At 31.9% G+C, this 25,842-nt stretch overlaps 1 protein-coding gene across 1 annotated transcript in view; it reads right to left on the reverse strand.

The window, feature by feature from the left end:
• Positions 1-2,692: 2,692 nt before the first annotated feature.
• The window catches only part of LOC140039369 (uncharacterized), a 203,269-nt gene continuing 180,119 nt past the window's right edge, over positions 2,693-25,842 (reverse strand). The window contains exons 238-267 of the mRNA XM_072084972.1: positions 25,526-25,549; positions 24,324-24,440; positions 23,525-23,647; positions 23,130-23,264; positions 21,643-21,777; positions 21,412-21,534; positions 20,054-20,170; positions 19,762-19,884; positions 19,401-19,529; positions 19,076-19,198; positions 18,789-18,911; positions 18,523-18,639; positions 18,221-18,346; positions 17,440-17,562; positions 16,473-16,601; positions 16,111-16,236; positions 15,368-15,490; positions 15,122-15,241; positions 14,658-14,795; positions 14,200-14,316; positions 13,766-13,891; positions 13,543-13,665; positions 9,841-9,957; positions 7,801-8,019; positions 7,341-7,445; positions 6,587-6,709; positions 6,300-6,464; positions 5,508-5,723; positions 4,610-4,821; positions 2,693-3,341 (exon numbers count right to left, since the gene is read on the reverse strand). Of these exons, the coding sequence (XP_071941073.1) occupies positions 3,186-3,341; positions 4,610-4,821; positions 5,508-5,723; positions 6,300-6,464; positions 6,587-6,709; positions 7,341-7,445; positions 7,801-8,019; positions 9,841-9,957; positions 13,543-13,665; positions 13,766-13,891; positions 14,200-14,316; positions 14,658-14,795; positions 15,122-15,241; positions 15,368-15,490; positions 16,111-16,236; positions 16,473-16,601; positions 17,440-17,562; positions 18,221-18,346; positions 18,523-18,639; positions 18,789-18,911; positions 19,076-19,198; positions 19,401-19,529; positions 19,762-19,884; positions 20,054-20,170; positions 21,412-21,534; positions 21,643-21,777; positions 23,130-23,264; positions 23,525-23,647; positions 24,324-24,440; positions 25,526-25,549 (3,953 nt within the window). The 3' untranslated portion in view covers positions 2,693-3,185. The remainder of the gene's footprint in view (positions 3,342-4,609; positions 4,822-5,507; positions 5,724-6,299; positions 6,465-6,586; positions 6,710-7,340; positions 7,446-7,800; positions 8,020-9,840; positions 9,958-13,542; positions 13,666-13,765; positions 13,892-14,199; positions 14,317-14,657; positions 14,796-15,121; positions 15,242-15,367; positions 15,491-16,110; positions 16,237-16,472; positions 16,602-17,439; positions 17,563-18,220; positions 18,347-18,522; positions 18,640-18,788; positions 18,912-19,075; positions 19,199-19,400; positions 19,530-19,761; positions 19,885-20,053; positions 20,171-21,411; positions 21,535-21,642; positions 21,778-23,129; positions 23,265-23,524; positions 23,648-24,323; positions 24,441-25,525; positions 25,550-25,842) is intronic.

Raw genomic sequence — 25,842 nt, forward strand, 5'->3', positions numbered from 1 at the left:
ATTAAATGAAAGCTAGTGACCCTGTTTATATTCATTGTAATGGAGCCAATGTCATAAAGTCATCCTATTTATACAAATTAATTAAACATTTACTGTATTACATATTTAGAGTGATCTTGCACCGGTATCTAAATTCAGTGGTGCATTATTTGTAATTATTATGCTGACAACGGGCGTAACTTCAGAGTTGTGAAAAAACCTTTGAAAAGATTTTTTATGAGAGTATCCTGCAGTTTTTAAATGTTGAAAATGTGAGAGGACTTGTGACTTGCACTCGATAAATGTCAACAAGTTTCGCCAATATACACAGAATTACATCCGGCACAAAATATTTATAAAAGATGCGGGACAAGGTATTTAGTACTGGACAAATTACTAATTAACTTGCTTAAATCAAAAGAATATTAAAAGTGATATTAAATGGAACAATTTTCCCAATTGATGTTTGATTTAAGTAATTTAATTAGTAACTTGTCTTGTACAAAAGACCCTGCCTGCGTCTCTTACAAATATGTTTGTGCCAGACATTTATCGACTGTATAGTTTAATGGATATTTAATCCGTCACAAGTCCTCTCACATTTTAAACATTAGCAAACCGCAGGATAGTCTCATCAAAAATCTTTTCAAAAGTTTTTTCACAAAAACTTTGCAAATACACTCTGTAAGGATAATTAGGAATTTAAATACCAGTACTCGCAAGTTCACTAAATATATACTGGACAAGTTACTAATTAAAATCAAAAGAAGCTTTAAACATACCAATTGGGAAAGTTGTCACTAAATGACACTTTGTATTTTGTTCTGAAGTTTTTGAATATGATTATAGCGAAGTTACGACCGTTGTCAGCTGTAATAATGATTACAAATAATGCATCACTGAATTTAGATACCGGTGCATGTTTAAATAAGTGTATCTAACTAGAAAACTTCACAAATATTTTCCAAAACATGTATGATTGTATAATAAACAAACACGAGAGTACTATTCTACTACAGTATTAATGTTTAATTAATTTGTCTTAATAGGATAACTTATGGTAGGTTCGACACAAAAACCTCCATTACAATAACGATTGCCACTGGCTATCATTGAATGTATGATTTAGCGTTCTACAAGTAGTTCACGAGATAGCATTTATTGTCAATTTTAAACTAAATTAATGAAAGTAAGTATTTACTAAAATTATGATGACTTATGATAGGTTTATGACAAAAACCTCCATTACCATGAATATAAAGGTTTTTATTTAATGTATGACTCGGCGTTCTATGACAAGAGATAGCATTTGTAGCAATTTTTAACAAAAAATAAATGAAAATCAATATTTTCTAAAGCTATGATGACTTATGATAGGTTTATGACAAAAACCTCCATTATAATGAATATAAACATTAGCATTGGTTTTCATTTAATGTATGACTCGGCGTTCTACGACAAGTAGTTTACGAGATAGCATTTTTTGCGATTTTTACCCAAAAATGAATAAAATCAGTATTTGACATATAAAAGCTCTAATTGTAAAGCAAATTTAAAATTTTTTTTTGATATTCACTCTCATATATTTATGGTCGTTTTTAAATGTTGTTATTATTAAAATTATTTATTTATCTATTTACAAAAATATTATATAAATGGAAAAATAAGATTATTTTCCATATATTTTGTAAAATAATGACTTTCAATGATAATCAATGTGTAGTATGATTCATCAGCTTTAAATCGAGCCTAATTCCAAAAGAATTGATGCATTTCATTAAATACTGTGCCATAAAATAAAGATATTGGTAAAAATTGGTGAAAAAATAGTCATTGACCTCTGACCCGAAAGTGTATCACCACAATCAATTAAGAATTGGGTTTTCCGATGTATCAAAGTGTCTCACACAAAAATCATATTAAGACCAATGGTAAAATATTTCAACTTAATTAGTAAACAGGGTTACATTAGTTAAATTCAGTACCAAGCTTTTGTCAGATTTGTTTGAGTATTTTGTCTATCATATACTGTTTAATTCTGGATATGAAGTCCGAATAAAGAGAAATGAAATGCCACATTCTATAGCTTCATTGTGTAGTTGACGTCCTGGTGAGTCTTATTTAGATGAGCGAATTAAAAATATGACACCTCATAGAAAGATTTTTTTTGGGTGAGTATATGCAATGTTATTTTTAGGAATATTGACATCTACCGTAGATTCCCGAAAAACACACTCTTTAAACGTTCCGGTCGCGGGATACTAATTATGATAAATATAATTAGTTCTTGCTGAATTGAGAAAAGTTAGAAATATAACCATACAGGTGCCTTTAAACTTTATCCGGATGGGATAAAATTGATAAATATAAATGAATTGAAGAAATTTATGAATATGGACATCCAGATACCTGGAAATGGCACTCTCATAGAATGTTTTTTTTGGGAGTGTGCAATGTTATGAAATGATTTTAGGAAAACATTATCATGCCGCCTATGGTTGTTTAAATTTTTAAAAAACTGTAGTTAAATTGTATTCAAGAAATAAACAGAAATGGATATCCTGCATGGTAAAATAAGAAGTCGACATCAAGTCACTTTTTGGAATGGTTGCTGTTTAAACTGAGAATTTTCATTAAAATCATTTTAAAATTATGGTTCACTAATTTTTAGGTGCCAAATAAAAATGTAAAATAAACAACATCAATAAAAATATTTTATACATTTTTTCTTTATTTTTTTGTAATCTATGCAAGTAAAACAGTGTACATATTAAGCACATAAACCTTAATGTATAGAACTACTCAATGTTATCAATACTATTTTCATTTGACGACAATGATTGAATTCCATAATTCCAAAAATGCTATTCACTAGTTGGAAAAAAGTTACCAAACACCTGAAGATTTAGAAAGACTGCATACTATTCATTTTACATATTCATGAATAACAAAACAAAATCTAAATAGAAATTATTGTAAAATATTACAACCCATTGCAAGAATGCAATTATATTAGTTAAAATGAGAATTTTTATTTGATTGTTAACAATCAATTTCAGAGATTTATTTCAAATATATTATTTTTGTGACTATTAGAAATTATATGAAGTATAACCTTTTTTCCCCTAAAAATGTGTGTTACTGATTTTCTAAAAAATAAATTTGATGTACAGCTACAAGCTTAAAAGAATTTATCAAATTAATCACTAATCTTGAAATGAGTCATTTTCTACATTCGAACTGATTGACTGTTCAATGTCTGATAAAGAATCTTCAAAGGTTGAGTAGTCTTCATAATCTGAGCTTGCCACAGCTTCACCTCCCTTCTCATACACACAAGAACATGCTTCAATTGTATCCACCTATATTTAACAAAATTTCAAATGATATTTTAGTTTTTTTGTTTTATCTTTAAAACAAAATCAAAATTGTATTGGCTCAGGTATCTCTAAAATGTGTTAACATAATATTTCATAACCTATTTAACATATGGACATTTATAAGAAGCAGCATTTATTTGTTAGAGATGTTAAAGATGTTAGAGTTGCGCAATGTGACTTACGCACAATTTTATGAATTTCAATTATTGTTCATATATTAAAAACCAAACGTTATTTTTAGTGACATTTTGTGAAAATTTTTATCAATGGCAAACTTTTTGTTGATTAAAAATGGCATGATTCACAAAAATGTAATATTTTAAAATGAACAAAATTAATTTCTAATCAACTTTCTACACGAATCATGACATTTTGCGCATGTCGAAAATTCTCACGTGCACCGTGCGCATGGAGTATGAAAATCATATTTTCTTCTCTTGAATTATATTTTTCCAGCTTTTCCTAGTATTTAAAAAAACAAAACAGACCTTTTCCATTTTAAATCACGCCATATGAACATGTTGAAAATTAAATAGACAATTTGTGTGCGTTTGAATTGAAAAGGTTACAAAATACTGTCAAAATCATGCCTATTTTGAATCTTTTATAGCTCCTCAGGACCAACCTTGACCCCATTTTTTTAATATTATTATTATCTTTCATAAGAGTTACAAACATTTTAATTTTGATGTCATCATCATGTCAAAAAATTTGAATAACATTTTCATCCTTATAGCAAATTTCAATGTGTTATTCAGAATGAAAAGTCACCCTTTGAATTAAAATGTATTATCAAAGCTGTTGAATAAATTCATGTAACAATTTTGCCTATCGGATGTTTTAACGTTATCATATGGCCAGTTGGATTATAAAACTCATATTTTCATCTTTGCGTCACAGTTCATCACATTTAAAAGAGTGCGCATCTATATTCTACATATCCATATTTCTTCAACACGTTAATATGTTTTTTATGCTATGCTACACCGTATGTAGTTATATAGTGTATACTGTATATACTCAGACACAAAATAGAGAGCACACTATTAACAACATTTTATTTTTCTCAGGTCATAATGACATAATCTTTTTATGGGCATAATTTCTAACATATGATGTGCATGGTATTTGTTGTGCGGATAACTCACTTGTCAAAAGTGTGCCCATATATATATTTTTTATAGCGTAGACAGTGGAGTTTCAGAGAAGTTGGTTTTCAATAACTCAACTACAAAAAAAATGGAACATACCTCTATGTAATCAGTAGTACCATCTGGACACACAAGATTCTCTATTGATGAAATAACTCTTTCTGGTTGACAGCAATGTTTCATGGTTTCTCCACAACCACCACGACAGATACCAAGATCCCTCTCAAATACAGCCCGACAACCAAGCTCGTTTGTAATATTTACCCAATTCTCTAACAAACCACATACTAGAGGCTCTGATCCACTAATACCTATAAATAAGTGAATTGGTTACATTTGTATTAATATACTACAAATTGCAGAGGAAGGGTTAGTGCGAACCAAAAATTCTGTCTTTCTGGCTGTTTTTGGTTTTACTTGAGCCTTTTGCTTATTTACCTCAGCCAAAATGTAGTCGATCGCGTTTGTCTGTTTGTTTTGTCTGTCTGTTTGTTTGTTAGCAGGATTACTCAAAAAGTAATTATAATAAATAAAAAATAAAAATACAGATAGATATGTGGTCAAGGACCACTCCATTAAATTTTGGAGCCAATCTGGACCACGGTCCCAATTCTTCACCATTTTTAATATAATTTTCAGACCTGCTAGTGTTAAAAGATAGGACAGAATTTTCAAAAGCCGTCCTAAAATAACAAGTAAACTGAAATTGCATTTTCTTAAGAACTACTTGGAAGCAAGAGTTATAATTTGTGATTTGTAATTTTAAAACATAAATTAATTTAATTTACCGGTTTTTTGATATGAGTAGTTTTAAAAAACCTATTTCTTTTTAAATTCACCCGTTTGTTTTTGGCGTTGCTGTTCTATTGTTAGTTGAAAGGCTGGTTACATACCCACAGCATATTACATTCATCATCATCTATTACACTATTTGTCTTGGGCATTGTTAAGTCTATTTTATAATGTTACAACACATAATGATTAAAAATTTGCTTACCATCAATGCATCTTCCTTTGCGAACCACTGCAATGTGACGATCCAAGTGACAAGCCACTCTGCGTAAGTTACATTCTGATCTATATGTTGATCCATCCGAACTACAAACTGGATCTTCTGGGACATTAGTACAGTCTGGACATTGACATGTGGGCAAGTGGTCGTCACCAACAATGCACTCTGCACCATATGGACATGTAAAGTCTGCACACACATCTACAAAAAGATGAATCAATGTTTAAGTACTTGACTTTAAAAAAATAATAATGCTCTACTGTATTTATAAGACACACTATCAAGGGCGGATCCAGCATGTTGAAATAGGGGGCCCAGACCAGACATCAAGTACTTGATGTCAGGTCCCCCATAGTGGGGGCTGTGTCGAAGGGAATTTTGATAAATGACACCTTTGGATTGTCAGAAATGGAACTCTCGCATATAAAATTGATAAATGGTACCTCTAATTAATGTATTCCGCAGAAATCAGCAAATTAGAGATCGTAAATTTCCCCCGGTAAACACAGGTGACATTGTTTGCCCTAACTTCCAATTGTTTGATTGCTGATCATTCTTCAAACAGAGAGGGAGAGACGCACTCCACAAATTGGTAATTTAAAGTCGATAGTTATACAAAGCTGTGGGGCTGTGTCACCCACCCATTGAATCCGCCCCTGGATCAGTTCAAGGCAATCTAACAACAGGACGCTGAGCTCAGTCCGATAAAGGGTTTACCTCTAGTTTCTAGATCCGAACCTGCCTATCATATTATTATACAGCCACATGCAAACTCACCATCTGGACATGGGCCATGATTGCACTCCATTACTTCTTCAAGTTCTGGACATTCATCGCCATCTTCATCGGGTAGATGGTGAATGGTTCGACTTCTGGAAGAACTACCAAGTCCACAACTTACAGTACATGCTGACCAGTCTGACCAATGTGATACAGAGCAATCTAAGTAAAACAGAATCCACAATAAATATTCATTTTTAGTGAAAATTCAGTAATTCAAAAATATGTGTCTAGCTAATATGGATCACAGACTCAAACTCACAGCCTCTCTCATTATGACTTACCAACTGGACATGCTCCTAAATTACCAACTGTTATGATATTTTGAGATTCACAAACATGCTTTTGAAGTTCACATAGATTGTCATAAGTTTGGCCATCAGAACCACAAACTTCACCAGTTCGAACTGTCAAATAAATTTAATAATATACATTAAATACTTGAAGTGTACAGGAAGTAATTTAGGGTAATTCTTCTTCCATATAAATCAAGTTATTCTCAGCCTTCAGTCAAGGTAAATGTTGTTTTTTTGTTTCCCAAGAACAGACATCCCAATTTTCTAGATATTTTGTGTCACTCTCCCACTTACAAAATTATAAATTTAAAAAAAACCCAATTTATAATTTCTACTACCTCTAGATATATAAGATATATTTATAGTAAATTCATGCATTATGAAAGTCCTTTTAAATTATTAGAATTTATTCTGTGCCTGTGAATTTATATATGTGAAACTATCTTTGGAGATCCTGCTTCGTAAATGAATATACTATTAAATATTCCACTATCAAACTTCATGATAGAGAAAATTGGAAAATTTTGGTCAACTCCACTAAAAAAAGAGTAACCAAAATTTTTTGTTTTGTTTTTTGTAACAATAGAAAAATAATCAGTTGTTTAATCCATTGACATTTAAAATTTGAGTTGCTTACTTACATAATATATATTATATTATATAGTGTATTGAACTGAGTCAGAGTGAGCTAATGATGAAGATTGATTGATTTAAGTATGTCCAATAAAGTAATAAAGTTTACCTTGTGGAGCAATTGGATTGTTACAGTTGGGACATTGGCACTGTGGGGTTGCATCTACAATAACACATGTTGCACTGTCATGACAAGAAACCTCTGAACAAGACTCTATAAAAAAAGATATAAAATAAAAGAGAACTATTTAATAATGAACTTTTAAAGAACATTTTTAGATGTAGGTATATTTTAATTGTAGTCTGAATACAATTTTGGATAGTCTTTTGGGTGATTTATGGTGTTATTCATTGATGGATTTTTTAAAATAAGACTAAATTTAGTAAATCTTGAAGTGTGCAGAAAGCATTTTAGATTAATTCTTCTTCCATACATGTCCTTTAGGTGTATGTCCGGTTTTACTATAAATAAACAATTTAATGAATACTAAAAACACATAATTCTACAAATGAATAAATAAACTGATATTCCTTTCTAAACTTATAATTTCAGTTTGTTGTTCACTCACCAACACATGGCCCCCTGTATTCTATTCCAACGTTTTCTCCACGTTCACAATTGGCCATCCATAATGCATTTTCTGACTCATAGGATTGTCCATTTGTACCACATATTACTCCTGGATTTCTTGGGCACTCATCATCAATACACTGACATACACACTCTGGCATGTTCCTATTTACAATGCAAACTTTCATATGGGAGCACATATCAGGTTGGCAAATATCTGTGAAATTATAAAATAAGTTTTGTTTAATATTGTGATTCTTACAATAGAGATAGGCAGGGATTATTTATTTTTTATTTATTTATTTATTTTTTTTTTAAAATTTTATTTTAAGGGGGTTGCCCAGGAATCCAGGGACGTAGACACTGATTATTGTTGTAAAATTTCCAACATCTAGGAGGTGTCATCCAGCAAAATTCGCTTTGCCACAGCGATGACACCCCTAGATGTCTGGAAATGATACTCATGCAAGTAAAATTCATGATAAATGAAAACAGCAATACGATCGTAGCCTATTTTTTTCCGCCAGTAAAACATACGCGACTAAAAACTTGATGACGGTACTTTACTACGGTAATAAATTCTAATAACTATAAATCAATTAAAGGAAATTAAATATTATCAATTAATAATAAAAGTAAAAAAATGAAGCTGCTTCTAAAAATATTGAGTAAAACGTTAATTTGCAGAAAGAAGCAAACACAGTTATTTCAAAGTTCAGAATGTCTGTAATTATGGAAATTTGACTTAATATATAACGAACGTATGAAGATAGGGATAGCGTAGGCCTACTAAACGGAAATACAAAACTGCACAAAATTATGATTTGGCCTTAAATTATGGAAAACTCCTAGTAAAACACAATAATTATGGACTGGTTTTCCCCTTAACATAGTGTGTGGTGGCCTGTCGTACATTCTCATGATGCACCACAAACAATTTTAGTCGGTCAGAAATTATAATGCTCAGAAACAAATATAATACGTTGTCAATTTACAGCCCTCAACTTCTGTAACGCTATATGGATATTACAGCGAGGAGAGGTATAAAAATAATTTAATAAAAGTTTAATTTAGTGGCAGAAAAAAACATTTAGTATCCCGGGAACTAGGGCAACACCCTGGGTGTTCTACTATAATAACTTTAAAGCCATCAAACAGTTGGGCACAAGTATCTTGACTAGTCAACTTCCTATGAAAGATATGTGTGTTTGTGTACACAATAAGTTGTGTGGGTATTCTTGAATAATGTACAAAATCAATTATTTCTAATCAATGTAGGATATTTGAGCATTTCAAATTGTCTGAATTTCACACACTCGCTCATATATAGCATGGAAAGATGTTTTTAACAATACATTTTGTGATCGTGATAAATTCTGTTAATTGTTATAAACTTTAATTGCAAAATAACATGAAAACATGTACTAAAAAATGGGTAATTTAATGAAATTTTTGAAAAAATTTGCCTATTTTGTATCTATCATAGCCCCTTAAAATAAATGATTCTCCATTCAAAAAATGTATTATTGAAGCTGATGAGTAGATATGCATTCATTCTTTTTTTATGTTTTGGAATACCATAATAATTCTCATAATATATTCATAACATATGAATAACATAAAGTGAAAAAAAAACACCAAAAATTAGGAAACATCGTACAAAAATATAAGCCTGATAGAGTGGAAATCGTCAAAACTCACAAATAAAGATTACATGAACTCATCAAACAATGGAACACCATTTAAAACAAACAATATGTTTGCATTAACATTTGCAAACGCAAACAATCAACAATCTCAATGTGCCCTTATTGTATCTACACCAAAGGTTGTTGACATAGTAGCTCTTTACAGAAAGCATTTAGTCATATTTAAACATTTTCAAAACTTTTACATTACATTTATGAGTATTGGAATGAGTGCATGATTTAAAAAAAAAAAACTATTTGTTTATGAAAATAAGTTTAATTTTATCTTTTTGGCAAGGCTCACACATCAGAAATTGTTAACAACTAAAAAAGAGGTATAAATTACTAACCTTGACATATTCTTCCATTCCCCATGTATCCAAGGTTACATTCACATTCAAAGCCACCAACATTGTTGCTACATGATGCATGCTCATCACATAGGTCCATTGAACATTCATCAACATCTTAACACAAACAAAATGTTTAAGGGTTAAACAACAATTTAATGATGGCAGCATCATCATTAGTGATAAGTTGTAAAATTATAAATTATATAATATAAATATCGAAGTGCTTAACAGCAATTAAATTAAATCCATTGTTGTGATTTGTAAATATAAGTCAGATATAAACTAATTTGAAATCTAAAAAATAATTTGACACTTTTGTATCTCCCACTTTCCAGTACAATTGCTACTATGAAACGACAAACTGAAAGCTCCATTTTATTATCCAATTATAAAGTCTACCAGAGGTTTCACCATGATACCATTTCCTCCGCCTTCTTCCCCCCCCTCCCACTATCTATCACAATGTAAAGTTTACCAGGAGTTCCAGTCGAGTGATCTCCCCTACCTATCACAATGTAAAGTTTACCAGGGTTCCAGTTGAGTGATCTCCCCTATCTATCACAATGCAAAGTTTACCAGGGGTTCCAGTCGAGTGATCTCCCCTATCTATCACAATGTAAAGTTTACCAAGGTTTCCAGTTGAGTGATCTCCCCCCTATCTATCACAATGTAAAGTTTACCAGGGGTTCCAGTCAAGTGATCTCCCCTATCTATCACAATGTGAAGTTAACCAGGGGTTCCAGTTGAGTAATCTCCCCTATCTATCACAATGTAGAGTTTACTAGAGTTCCAGTCAAGTGATTTTACCATATCTATCGCAATATAAAGTTTACCAGTGTTCCAGTTGAGTGATCTCCCCTATCTATCACAATGTGAAGTTTACCAGGGTTCCAGTCGAGTGATGTCCCCTATCTATCACAATGTAAAGTTTACCAGGGTTCCTGTTGAGTGATCTCCCCTATCTATCACAATGTGAAGTATACCAGGGTTCCAGTTGAGTGATCTCCCCTATCTATCACAATGTGAAGTTTACCAGGGGTTCCAGTCGAGTGATCTCCCCTATCTATCACAATGTAAAGTTTACCAGGGGTTCCAGTTAAGTGATCTCCCCCCTATCTATCACAATGTAAAGATTACCAGGGGTCCCAGTCGAGTGATCTCCCTCCCCCCCCCCCCAGTGGCGTATCCAGGATTTTGAAGTTGGGGGGGCCGGGAATTGTCAATTTGCCGACAAAATTAGTGTCATTATCTGTACATACACCTGATCAATATACGGTTCTAGGATTGCATAGTCATATTGTCTTATATGGGATAACGATGCAAAATTAAAACCAGACCAACATTATCTGTTAGTATGTTGCATTCATATTACAATAAAGAAAAAATTAGGAAATCTGGCTTGTAGTTTTCGAAATATAGGGTCTAAAACATCGCCGAAAATTATCGTTTTTAGCCACGAAAGAAGTAAAACAATTTGCGGCCCCAGTCGGCAATTCTATTAACTAGGCCTACGCCATTTTTGTTTAAAATAATTACATATAGGCCTAATTACGTTTTTTAGTAATTTATTTTATATATCACCATTGGAAATATCAATAAAACATGTTATTAAATGCTTATAAAATATATGAAGTTGTTTACTTAACGGAATTCGGACAAATTCATTGCTCTAATTTTGTGTAGTAACGATCAGAGAGACCGTATGATCAACTTCATGGTACACGCGCGAGAGAAAACATTCCGCTGCGGGTGATTCGCATCCACCAATCAAATCAGCCAGAATCCAAAATCATTCAACCGTGAGCAATGCCAATCACGAGAAAGCTCAGCTTTGATTGGCTTACGATGACATCATATCACAAAATGGTGGTTTTATAGTTGAGCCTCACGGAATATTCTGTTCCAAAAATGAAATTCATGGATATTTTTTATGGTATGTGTGCTTTTTCTTTAAAAAATTTGAATAATAAAGGCCTCATATCGAGAAAAAAACGGGTTTTTGGCACTTATAATAAATATATCTTACGAGAAAAAAAGCACATGGCATGTGGAACTATATAATCTTAGCCTAGGAAGACATACAAATCCCTGGTCATGAGAGGCTCAACTGCAAAAACAAGGTTGAATAGGATAAGGTCACCGGACCGTTCTTCAAAGACTTTTGAGTAAACAATCTAGCGCGTACGGCCGTACGTACGTGCTAGATGATAAGATATTTTGACCACATTTTTTACTTGTTTGGTTAGATGTAATGAAAATAAAAAATAGTTGATCTGAACATGCATGGAGGTACCTCCATCATCTGAAGGGAATGATATGATATGTAAATAAACAAACACTCAAAAGAATTATGTTTACAGTTCAATTATTGTCAGAATAATAGTTTATTCTTATTTGCCTAACTTTATTTTTTTCCCGGCACCTTTGTTTGCCGACGGACGCAATGATGTGCCGACGGACACGAAATCAGGGGGGCCCGGGCCCCCCGGCCCCCCCACTGGATACGCCACTGCTCCCCCCCTATCTACCACAATGTAAAGTTTACCAGGGTTCCAGTTGAGTGATCTCCCCTATCTATCACAATGTAAAGTTTACCAGGGTTCCAGTTGAGTGATCTCCCCTATCTATCACAATGTAAAGTTTACCAGGGTTCCAGTTGAGTGATCTCCCCTATCTATCACAATGTAAAGTTTACCAGGGTTCCAGTTGAGTGATCTCCCCTATCTATCACAATGTAAAGTTTACCAGGGTTCCAGTTGAGTGATCTCCCCTATCTATCACAATGTAAAGTTTACCAGGGTTCCAGTTGAGTGATCTCCCCTATCTATCACAATGTAAAGTTTACCAGGGTTCCAGTTGAGTGATCTCCACTATCTATCACAATGTAAAGTTTACCAGGGTTCCAGTTGAGTGATCTCCCCTATCTATCACAATGTAAAGTTTACCAGGGTTCCAGTTGAGTGATCTCCCCTATCTATCACAATGTAAAGTTTACCAGGGTTCCAGTTGAGTGATCTCCCCTATCTATCACAATGTAAAGTTTACCAGGGTTCCAGTTGAGTGATCTCCCCTACCTATCACAATGTAAAGTTTACCAGGGGTTCCAGTTGAGTGATCTCCCCTATCTATCACAATGTAAAGTTTACCAGGGGTTCCAGTTGAGTGATCTCCCCTATCTATTACAATGTAAAGTTTACCAAGGGTTCCAGTTAAGTTAAGTCCCCCTATCTATCACAATATAAAGCTTACGAAGGGTTCCAGTCCAGTTAAGTCCCCCTATCTATTGCAATGTAAAGTTTACCAGGTGTCCCATTCAAGCGATCTCCCCTATCTATCACAATGACCAAAAATAAATCAGTCAGTATTAATCATATTTATCTAGAATTTAGTGATTAAAATGAACCTGGTTCCTCCTTTGCATTGTGTGAATTCCCATCATCATCATCATCCGTTACGCTATTCGTCTTGGGTAGACATTGCGTACGCTAATCGTTTCCATGACTCTCTTTCGGTGGTCTGATGGTGTGTCATTAATTTTGCGATCGATGTATTTGCTTTTTTGAGTTCTTTATTTATGTTTCCTATCCAGGTAGTTTTTGGTGAACTCCCATGCAAAAGCTTAATGTTATAATAGATGATGATTTATTCCCTATATTTATTTGTAATAAAATGAAACAAATGTATATTTTATATACATACCAACACATTCATTTTCATCCATAGCATAGCCTCTTCTACAGTCACATCTGAATGCACCAGCAGTATTTATACAGATGGAGTTATCAACACATTCAGCCTCACCACTCACACATTCATCAATATCTGGAGTAGAATAACATTGATTCAAGATAAGGTGCATTAAAATTCTTCATATGAACAATTTTGTTTCTCAGTATTAATAGGTTTGGTTAACTAAACTTACCTTCACAGTTCATCTCTTCATCATTCAGAATAAAACCATCCAAGCAGGCACAACCAAAAGAGCTTTCTAAGTTGATACAGCTGCCAAAATCACCACATGTACCTGGTACTGCGCATTCATTGATATCTTTGAAATAAGTGAAATAATAATTTACAATACTGTATTATTTTGTTATTAAAAATATTGATTAAAACATTAATGGCATATGGGGTGATCAGTTCATTCATGTGTGCTATTGCTATGCAAACTTGCAGACAAAAGTTCTATTTTTAGTTTTTGTTGCTTATGTTTGTATATCAAGCTAAATTACTGTAGTGTTTGATCGCTTAACAATGCCTTAATTAAAATTTTTTTTTGAGTATTTCTCTAATATCTTTCAACACTAACTACTTAAAATTGTATGCCTAGTAGTTAGAATACAATAAAAGTCGTACCAATGCAGTATTTGCCATTGCCCCTGTAGCCCTCCTGACAATCACACCGATATGATCCAATGGAGTTGGAACAAGTTGCATTAATATGGCAGCTAACGGTTTCACACTCATCGATATCTAGTGGAAATAGATAGCAAAAACAATAATAATAATTCAGTATAAGAGAAAATAGAGGTAGATGGGTCTAGAGGAAAAATCACATTTTTTAAAAACCTATTTTCTCTTTTAATACACTTAAAATATCCTATTTCTGTTTTTACCTCTAAATGTGCTTACTTTGTGTTAAACTTTAGGTTTTATTTTATATTTTCTTTTGTCCATTTATATACTGTATTTTGTTTACATTTATGTACTTAAGAAACCACTTTGGAAATCAGTACACTGTATTGAAAGTGTATTTCAGAATAAAGAAAGATTAAATAAATAAATATGTGTAAAAGGTTTATTTTAAATCATACCTATACATTCTCCATCCATTCGGCTAAATCCATCTTTACATCGACATGAGTAGGCTCCTGGTTCGTTGATACATAAGGTGTTAATTGGACAAACTGCATAATACTGGGATCCCAATAGCTCAACACATTCATTGATGTCTTATTAAAAAATTAAAAGAAACATTTTAGTTTTGAGTTATTAAAAAACTTTGTTTTGGTATGGATCAGGTTATTCTATCTATTATTTTCTACAATTTTTTGTTTTAATTATTTCTTTTAAAATGTTTCTGTTTTTGTGTTTGAAGATTCCTTCTCTATGGATGACTACAAAAAACCACTGATGATCACTTCATAATGTCAACTCATGCATATAAATAACAGAAACCAATATAACAATCATTATGAATACATTATCATTGTAATGTACATTGATTTACATACAGAAGAATTTATATACTCTGCTATGGTTTATTGAATACACTTACCAACACAATTACGGCCAACTTGTCTAAAGCCTTCATTACAAGAGCATGTATAAGATCCAATTAAATTCTCACATGATCCATGTTCACAGGTTGTATTATATGCTGTACACTCATCAATGTCTAAAAATACAGGTATATGAAATAAAAAAAACGATAATATAATAATATAATAATGTTGGTTTCAATTCCAAAAGAAAGAAAGTGTAGAGGGGGAAAAAGAGTTGTTTAATTTAATAATTTTATTACCTGTACATATTTCACCGTCACCAGTATATCCTGAACCACAAGCACAATCGTAAGACCGATAAGTATTGAAACATTGAGCTGATGGGTGACATCGATGCAAGCCTTGCAAACACTCATTTACATCTAAAGAGACAATAAAAAGAAATAGATTTGTACCTAAATAATCAAATCATGATTCACCATAAATCTGGTAGTAAACATACAAAATGTAGTTTTAAGGCCAATTTACACAGACAAGCGGTAATGGTAATATAAAGTCTAGAATCTAATGTTATTCCTGTTGACCATTTATACACAATGTGGAGCGGACGGGTGCTCAGCTCAGATTTTAAGTGCTACATGCTACGCAGTTTATACACAATGTGGAGCGGACGGGCGCTCAGCTCAGATCCTATGTGCTACATGCTACGCAGTTTTGCGCTTACCGTTACCGCTTATCTGTGTAAATTGTCCACTGTACAGTACAATGACTAACCAATATATTTTTAATTCAAAGACATTAAACAACAATTTTAAGTAACTTTCAGATAGGTCAGGTTTTTTTGAAAATGTAAAGTGTCTTTTTTTTATTTCTAACTTTCAATCTTTCATAATATATTGCATGAACAAAAAAGAAAACAACAGATAAAAAAAACATCAACAAAAGAAAACTTTGTCACTTAAAAAAAATAATGTAAAATGTTTAAGATGAAAGAATAAATAGTGATTTAAAATAATTTAGTTAGTCAGAAGATTTCACTCACCATGACAGGCCCTGTTATCAGCTGTACTTTGTAGCCCTGATGGACATATACACTCATATGTACCTTCAAGATTGTGGCAGATAGAATCCTCACTGCATTGTGGATCATTTTCACATTCGTTAATATCTGTTCAATTGGATATTAAATAATAACATTAATTTGCAAAACAATAAAAACAGTACACAAATATTTCAATTCCTCATAAGAATATAAACAAGATTATTCATTAATGATAGATATGATGATATTATGGGTAGTCTAAAATTTCAAATGCTTAAACAGTTACTTTTATTTGCAATATCAGAATACAGTACAGTATTTTATCACCATTCAAATCTTAATTAATAGCTTTAATTTCTTACCTATGCAGTGTCCAGCAGCATTTTCTTGATATCCGGCCCCACATCGACATGTAAAGTTACCCATTGTATTAATACATTGTGATACACGTTCTGGGCAATCATCAATGTTCATGAGACACTCATTCTTATCTGTTTATACATATAAATGTAATACATTATTCTATGTAGTGGAGCTGTAGCTTGGTGGTTAACGTGCTTGCCTTCCAATCCCAAGGTCCCGGGTTCAATCCTGACCTAGTGCAGGGTTGTAACTCATGACTCTTTCAACTCCACTCCCTAAGCCTCAAATGAGACTTAGTTTATAAGCACGATAAATTATTAAAATAGTTTAACCATCCTGTAATTGGCGAGTTTCTCGCTGTTGAATGAGTATGACAAAAAAAAAAAAAAAAAAAAAAAAAAAAATACAAATACAAAAAGTGGGCTTAAAACTGCATTTGTTAATAGGTTCTTAAAAAAAATTAAAAAATGTATGCGCGTGTTAACAATGTTAAATTACTATACCCCTTTTACACCGCCGAGCTTAAACAAACCCGTGCCGTGTCCGCCTAATTCATAACACGGGAATGACACGGGTTGTGTGTATTTACACTTCAAAATACCAACCTGTGTAAATGTTCTAGATCAATCGAAATATTGCCCTCTCACGCATAGTAATGGTCTGCTCATTATACCTCCCACAATTTTGTTTTATGGCAATACACACAAAAATCTAAAGATACGCTGAGTGTTTTACACAGCAAACACGGGTTCATCCCGGGTTGACTTGATGCTGAATACATTCCGCATCACTTACCCGAGTGGTTCAGCGACCCGGGTAACTTTTTACGCCGTTTACACCGGCCTAAATTTCCGCATTTTTGCGCCCCGGGTACGACTCGGGTTATACAATTCCGGATCAACTACGCATTTTTACTGGCGGTGTAAAAGGGGTAGTAATATCAAAAGAAAGCTAAAGGGTACGAACCAACACAGTGGACACCATTGCCCTCAAACCCTTTGTTACATTGACAACCATAATTTCCATCTCCATTGATGCAAACAGCATTACTGCTACACCGGTTATCTCCAGTTGCACATTCATCAATGTCTAAAAATGGATAAAATATCTTACATAAACTTCTAAACCTTGCATTTATGGCATACTGTATATATATTATAAACAAATCAGGCAATATATATATAAACACATTAGGCAAAGAACATGAATTCTAAAGCGCCAGGTGATATACAGAAATTAAATTTATTAATTTGAAACGATAAAGATGAGGAAATCTGTGAGAATGAGAAAAAGTCGCCCCAACCGAGACTTGAACTCGGGCCGTCTGCTTGATATGCATTTGCCCTAACCATTAGACCACTGGGGCTTTCATGGTATTGTTCAAACTCGATTGGATAGCAACTCTTTAACATTCTCGGCGTGGTACGGCGGAACAGCACTAGTCCTCAGTTGTACGCACGCGCAACAGAGATCAAATTGATACGCCCACATCTTTCACTATTTTTATTCACGAGGCGGGATCTCCAAAGAGATACTTTTATATATATAAACACATTAGGCAAAGAACATTAATTCTAAACCGCCCGGTAATATACTGAAATTTAATTAATTATTTGAAACGATAAAATGAGGAAATCTGTGAGAATGAGAAAAAGTATAAGTTACCATAATGTAGGCAAGTTCATGCACACTTTATAATTAGTATTTAACGTCATCAAATAAAAAGAAATTTTAAAGTTATGCTTACCAGTACAAATCTCACCATCACCATCATAGCCTGGATTACACACACACAGAAATGAGCCTGGAAGGTTCATACAGGTGCTATACAAACCATGACATGTAGACTGGCCTTCTGTACATTCATCAATATCTAAATTGTCAAATGCAATACAACTGTTAAACTTTTGATCAAAACAAACAGTACAAAATGATGATAATTAGCAAAATATCAAAAATTGTAATACAAATTTCAGGTTGTGTCAGTTTCTTTACCCTTCCTTTAGTGTTTCACCCTTTAGTTTGTTGATTGATATAAATAATACTTACCCGTACAAATATGACCATTACCACTGTAGCCACTATTACATACACATGAATAACTTCCTTCATAGTTTGTACATTCAGCATTATCATGACATTGATTATCAACACATTCATCTACATCTGAGAGTATTCATAAAAAATTAAAAAATACATCATTACTGAATAAAGTTTAAAATAACTAAAAAATTACATAGATCATACATCCTCAGAATATTATGCATTACCTAAAAAGATATCTTTAAATATATTTGCTATTGCTGGATTTTTACCTGTACATTGTCTTCCGCTTCCACGAAAGCCGGCTTTGCATTCACATGAAAAACTTCCAATTTCATTAATACAATTTGCATCTTCATGGCAATTATGGCTACCAGTAGCGCATTCATTTACATCTGAAGCACAAAAAATAAATCCATTGTTAAATAAAATATAGTACCAATTTAAATAACTTAATTTTGCCTTTTTGGCATATGAATACAAGAATCAGTATCTATAATTGCCAATTTTTTTTAATAATTTCAAAATACACTATATGTAGTAAATTATAACACAATACCTTGGCAAGATCCTCCTACTCCACTAAAGTGGTCATGACATGTACATTCAAAATACCCTTCATTGTTAACACAATCTGAATTTTCTGGACAAAGATCTGGATTTTCTTCACATTCATTGATATCTATAACAAGCATAAAATCAAATGTTTATATTAAAACAATCATACAGTATTTAACACCTCAAAGTCAAAATTGTAAAATTATACGACATTGAAAAAAAAAACTAAATATATATGATTAATATATTAAATGTAATTGAATAACTCCATCTTTGCATTTTCAGTATTAAGAGATTAAAGTGAATAAGGGCTTGAAGCAAGATACCTGCACATTCACCACCATCAGTCATTGAATATCCTGGCTGACAGACACATACAGGTTCACCACTTGTTTCATCACAGTAACTGGTTTCACTACAACTAACTGCATCAGGATTTTCACATGTGGACATCTCTGCAATAAATAAATGTTTAAATAAATTATTTTGGATGAAACTGATATGTGTTGATTATCATAATTGATATTCTTTTAAATATGCTGGTATCATAGAGATGCTTCTATTCAATCTTTTCATTATGCATCATTTACTTTAAATGCCAAGGAAAAGAAATAAATAATTTAAAAAAAGACTAAGTATGAATTGATCAATTGATTGATGTGCATCATTCAGTAAATGACAACTTACTTGTACAATGATAGCCATCTCCTTCATAGCCATCATTACATGTACATGTATAGCCAGGTATGTCGTTGCTACAACTAGCCATTTCTGGACACAAATCAGTGCCTAATTCACATTCATCAATGTCTAGAAGGAAAAAAATGAATTTATGATAATCTTCAAATGTCAATAAACCTTGATTCAAAAGATTCTGGTTTCAGCTAATGAAACACTATACATCCATTATCTATTTATTTAGTTCAGGTTATTTGTTTTTACAATTTTATTTTATATAGACATATTTGCACTTATTAACCTGTACAGTTGAAACCACTGCCTTCAAATCCAGTTCTACATGAACACTCAAATCCACCTTTGTTATTTCCACAATCTGCATTTACATCACATGGACCAAGTTCACATTCATCCACATCTAAAAAATTTAAAATATTAAATAGTAATCTAGAATTTAATTTGTCACTTTGATGAAATATAGGTGATCATTGTGATAGAAGATAATAATTTTATAGAATTTAATTTGTAATAATCTGCGCAAACGCAACATGCACAAAAGTTAAAATATGAGCGTAAAAATGATGTTGATGTATGCAATCCTAAGACCTGATGCATATAAGATTAGTGCAGAGTTGTGCCTATTATGTGTCATATATAGAATATATACAGTATACATAGTGTAGCATAGGTGAAATTACGGGACCCATATATGTCATAATTTTATAAAATAAAACATGAAGATGACTATTTCGGAAGATAATGATTTGAGCAAGGAGAAATGGAATAGATAGATTTGGAAAAAAAATGATGTGTGTGACAAAGGTGTGATTTTTTACTAAACAGCCCAATGCTGGCTATTCGAAACCTGTATCAATGTCATTTGAGGCCAAAACAAAGTCTCTACAGTCGATTTAGTTGAATTATATATGCAAATATTGAGAAAATAGGGTTGAGGATAAAATTTCGTACTTCAAGTCATTTTTTTGGTAAAAAGCTTTATTAGAGCAAATATAAATAAGTACATTTTGAATAAGTCTGTAAAAATCAAAATCAAAAATCTCTAGCATTAGTGGTTCTTTGAGATATGGGAAGACTGTATATTCACCCACCCCACTTTATTTGCATATTTCATTTAATAATAATATTAATTAATAATAATATTAACAATTTTTTTTTTTTGTAATACTAATTTGCATACTTTTGAGGTGTGTAACAAGGTGTGATTTTTAGAAATTACAAAACTGTCCTATGCTGGTCATTAGAACCCTGTTTTATGAGTCATATGAGGCTCGAACAAAGTTTCTACAGACAATTAAGTTACAATAAATATTGAGTAGAATTGAGTAGAGGGTCAAATGCCGTAAATTTTTTGTAAAATATTTCATTAGAGCAAATACATATATATATATTTAACTTTTTCTGACTAGTAGTAGTTTTTGAGATATGGTAACCCTGTAATTTCACCCTAATTTGCATATTTAAGCTAATTTGCATATCATCAGGATGAGTGACAGAGGTGTAATGCTCAAATGCTGATCTCCTCAACATATGTGACCATTTATTGTTTCACTCAAAATGCTAGATTGCCTAGCCTACATTGTATTATTCCAAACAATTTGAAAATATAGATACAGATCATACAGGTAAACAAATATTTACCGGTGCATTGAGATCCATTGTCTTCAAATCCATCCTCACAATTACAGTCATAGCCTCCATCAGTGTTGGAACAATAAGAATTAGCTGGGCAGTCAGATCCACCTTCAATACATTCATTGATATCTAATAAAATGTAAAAAAAAATTTATAAATAAAACTGTATTGCACTTACAGTAGTACTAATAAAATCATATGTATAATTGTATTATGTAAATAACCAAAATTGTTTACCGATGCAAGCTGTGCCATTGGCCTGTCCATCACCTTGGTAGCCGCGAGGGCAAGTACAGATAACACCACCAACAATATTGTAACAGTCTGTACCTTCAACACATATGGCCACTTCACCAGTACATTCATCAACATCTGAAAAGACGAAATAAAAAATCCATAAATTTCTAATAACTAGATGGTACGCTCGCTTCGCTCGCGTACCATCTAGGTCGTACCCACAGATGGTTCTCGAATACACAGTAATTTCAGCGTTAAAAAACTGGCGATTTCAAATGTACAATAATGCAGGACAATAATATATGTCGTTTACAGGAACGATTAAATAGACACTGTGATTTATCATTTATGTACTCAACTAAAATTAGCACACTGGGAATTACTTCCGAAAGAGAAAGTTGTCACAAAATGAGACCAATTGTTTAAGTCAAATTTAAACAAACTTAATTTGTGTTTTGTATGTAACATTATGGTTGAGAGATGGGGAAGAGGATGGGTGCAAAGAGGAACAATTTTTAAATATATTCTTTATTTTGTAACGAAATATTAATTAACATGTTTTACAAATAATATACCACTAAACACAGTAAAACATTGCGATGTAATACTTTGTTGAAACTATCACCGTCGTAGTCGATTGAAATAGTACAGTACATGTAACGATACACTACGACGTATGTTTATATATAATGTTAAACAATTTGTGAAAACCACCTCTATTCGGGGCAAATCATAATTCGATTTAATCGGTAATAAATATTAAATTACGGCGACTGAAAACGATAGCTCATTATCCGTTTAAAAAAAATTATATTCCACCTCTGCAGCACAGATTGAAAAAAAAAATGGATCGAATTTCTGTTATGAGTATACAGTACTTTCCTTTACGACGCCTGAGGGAATAGACACTTGTGGAACGACACAGAGATTGGAATGTTCCATTCATCGCAAATCAATACATTTGTATAAACGTATATTAAATCTATCAAAATAGTATTTTTTAAAGAAAATCGGCCTGTCTTCAACATTATGATACTGTACTCGAGCTGTTCAACCGGTTTTCAGCTATTAAAAACAATTATCGTAGGAGGAGATAGGAAAATGCGAAGCCTCCTCGCATTTTTGTGGCGGGTATTTTTCAAGATGGACATCCATTAGACAGTGAATACCACGATCGGAAAACACCCCTATCTGGGGCAAATCGTTGAACCTAAATTCGTTTTAATCGTCAATAACTAATTATCTAACTTAATTTAATTAGTAAACAGGGTTACATCAGGTGGTTAAAATCAGTACCGAAAGTATGAACCAACTTTACATACCATCGAGTAAAAATTCTAAAAGTAAGGCGCGATTTACCGAATTTTGCCCTTACGTAAATTTATATATAGATATATTTGGTACAAATAGAATGATACATCAAAAAAGAGTAAGTAGTAGTTACCCTACCATTATTGAACAATTTGAAAAAGCTCTAAATATCTTACCATTATGACAACCATCTCCAGTGAAAGATGGACGGCATGGCCCACATTCATATCCACCTGCAGTGTTAGTGCAGCCAGTAGTGCCAGCACCACACACAGTGGCACCAGAATCACCTGAAGCACATTCATCAACATCTTTTGAAGAACAAACAAAAAGTAGTCACAAGAGTGATAAATAATAGATGGACACCATCTTATTACTAAAAGTACATTCCTACTTATAATATTTTGAAATGACCCTTATCTGTTGAAGCTGTCTACCAACATAAACATCATACCAGGGAGTTGTTATTAACAACTCCCTGATCATACTAAAGGATTGCTATCTTTACTGAACTTACAAATGGAGAATTTGTCTGGACCTCAGAGTGTACCAAAATAGTTATGTTATTTACCTTCACAGTAGGTTCCATTTCCAACATAACCAGTTGGGCATTCACAAATAAATCCACGCGCTGTATCAATACAATTTGCTCCCTCTGCACAATTATCCAAATTTTCAGAGCATTCATTAACAACTGTAAAAATCAAAACAAGTGACAATTTATATTTTAATTTTATTTTGAAGATACAAAATCCATACAGTAACATTTTATTATAAGATTGAAAACATTGATTGAAATATTTATTGAAATTGATGTAAACAGTTACATTATTATATAATATTATTATGCAGTACCTCATTGGAATCTAACACAACATAGTCTAGCGGTATGGGGTCATGGAAGTATGGAGAATAAATAAATAAATTTATTGTAGAATTACATCTTAATACCAATTAGGAAATTTAGTAATGTAATTAGTAATACGCTTATTATCTCATTTATATCATGAAAATATAGAAATATAATTTTAAATAATTTTGATAAATAAGATGTTAGTTATGTTATTATACTGTAATTTTTATCCTCAATTATATAATTATATACTCTAGGTTTATCTTAATTTTTTTAGTAATGTGTTTTGTTTGTGGGTCCCTGCGAGACAAGTTTTAACTTCTAGAAGGGATCCATGATAATATTGACTTACAATTACTGCTTTATCTAAGTTCACTTTAATATCTTTTTTCTATTTTGTATATGTTCATTCATTATTATCTGAATAAATGTTATCTGAATCTGAATTAACAAGAATATAAAAGAATATTGTTCAAGTAACAAATGCAAATTCTAACAACAACAAAGATATACATACCATTGCAGTTGTTACCATTGCCTGAGAATCCAGGGTAACAGACACATGAAACAGAGCCATCTTCACTTTCTAAACATTCTGCATTCTCATCGCAAGTTCCTTCACAAGGGTCAACACCTATTCATTAAAATCATTAAGAGACTCATTCAATTACAACCTTCTACATAATTCCTGTTTCAGTAATTTTCCCCCAAAAAACATGAATCTTGTTCTTCCATTTTGTAGTTTTAATAAAATTAAATGTTTTCATTTATAAAAAGATATAATAAATGGTTAAATTCAACCAACAAGCTGGCAGACTATTTCCCTCTTAAATTCACAGTTTATTATGTGACATTAAAATGGCATATTCAACAAAATAAAATTTAAAAAAAACAAAAAAAAAACAAAAAATTAAAAACATAAAAACAACATTTTTTTCCAGGGGGACAATACATCTTTAACATTTAATTAATTACAAGAAACATTAAAAGGGCAAATAATTAAATAAAGACATCCAAATGTAAATTATTGTCATGGACAACCTGTAGCACATCTAGAAGGGGTGCATCCTATGCACATATCTCTATAATCTAAATCGCATCATCCCACCACTATGCTATATATTATCTGGATCTCCATAGAAATTCATAATAATAATAATATAATAATAATTAAACAAAAAAACTCATCAGGGCTAAAAAATATAAGTATAGATAGTAAAAAAATAAATAATGCAAAATTGATGGAATACAAGTGATTACAATACAAGGGCTCATGCGACCATGGTGTGTGTACTATCAGAATCAGTGAGCAATTCCTTTACTGTTACTTTTTGCTTTACTTTTGATATATTCTTTATGTTTACGAACTTTTAAAATAAGTGCTGTGAAATAAATTTCAAAGAATAAAGTAGCTTTATATTTGACAATATGAGTTGACACTATGAATGATGATATCTTTGTTTTTCTAGAAAGCTATAATGATTTCTAAACACTAACTCAAATTTATTTTTTATATAACAAAATGAGTCAATGTTCTTTTACAATAAAGAATAAGTAAATTAATTATAACAAACAGGTTATTATTTCTATAGAAATAAATCTAAAATATTCTTTCATTCAAGGGAATGTGGGAAACGCAAATGTAATCAACAACCAAAGTCAAATAATAGAAAGTAAATACAATTAAGGAAAGGAAAAAAGGCCACTGGTTAAACATACCCCCATTGTCAACGTCAGTGTTGCCTGAAATAACAAAATATTTGCTAGGAATTGTAATTTAACTTGATTAAATATAATATTATTATGAAATAATTGTACAAATATTAATATAATAATATAAAAAAACAGTATAAATTAAATTGAAAAAAAAAAAACACAAAAAAATGAAATTATCAGTAGTGTGTTCAATTTCAATTTATTTCCAAAATATAACATGATAATACACAATGACATAATATTAAACTAGTTTGTTAATACATAAAATTGCATAAAAATACAATTTCAAAAATTGATAATTCTTCAGAAAGAATTGATTT

The sequence above is a fragment of the Antedon mediterranea genome, chromosome 2, assembly GCF_964355755.1.
Source record: "Antedon mediterranea chromosome 2, ecAntMedi1.1, whole genome shotgun sequence".
NCBI lineage: Eukaryota > Metazoa > Echinodermata > Crinoidea > Comatulida > Antedonidae > Antedon > Antedon mediterranea.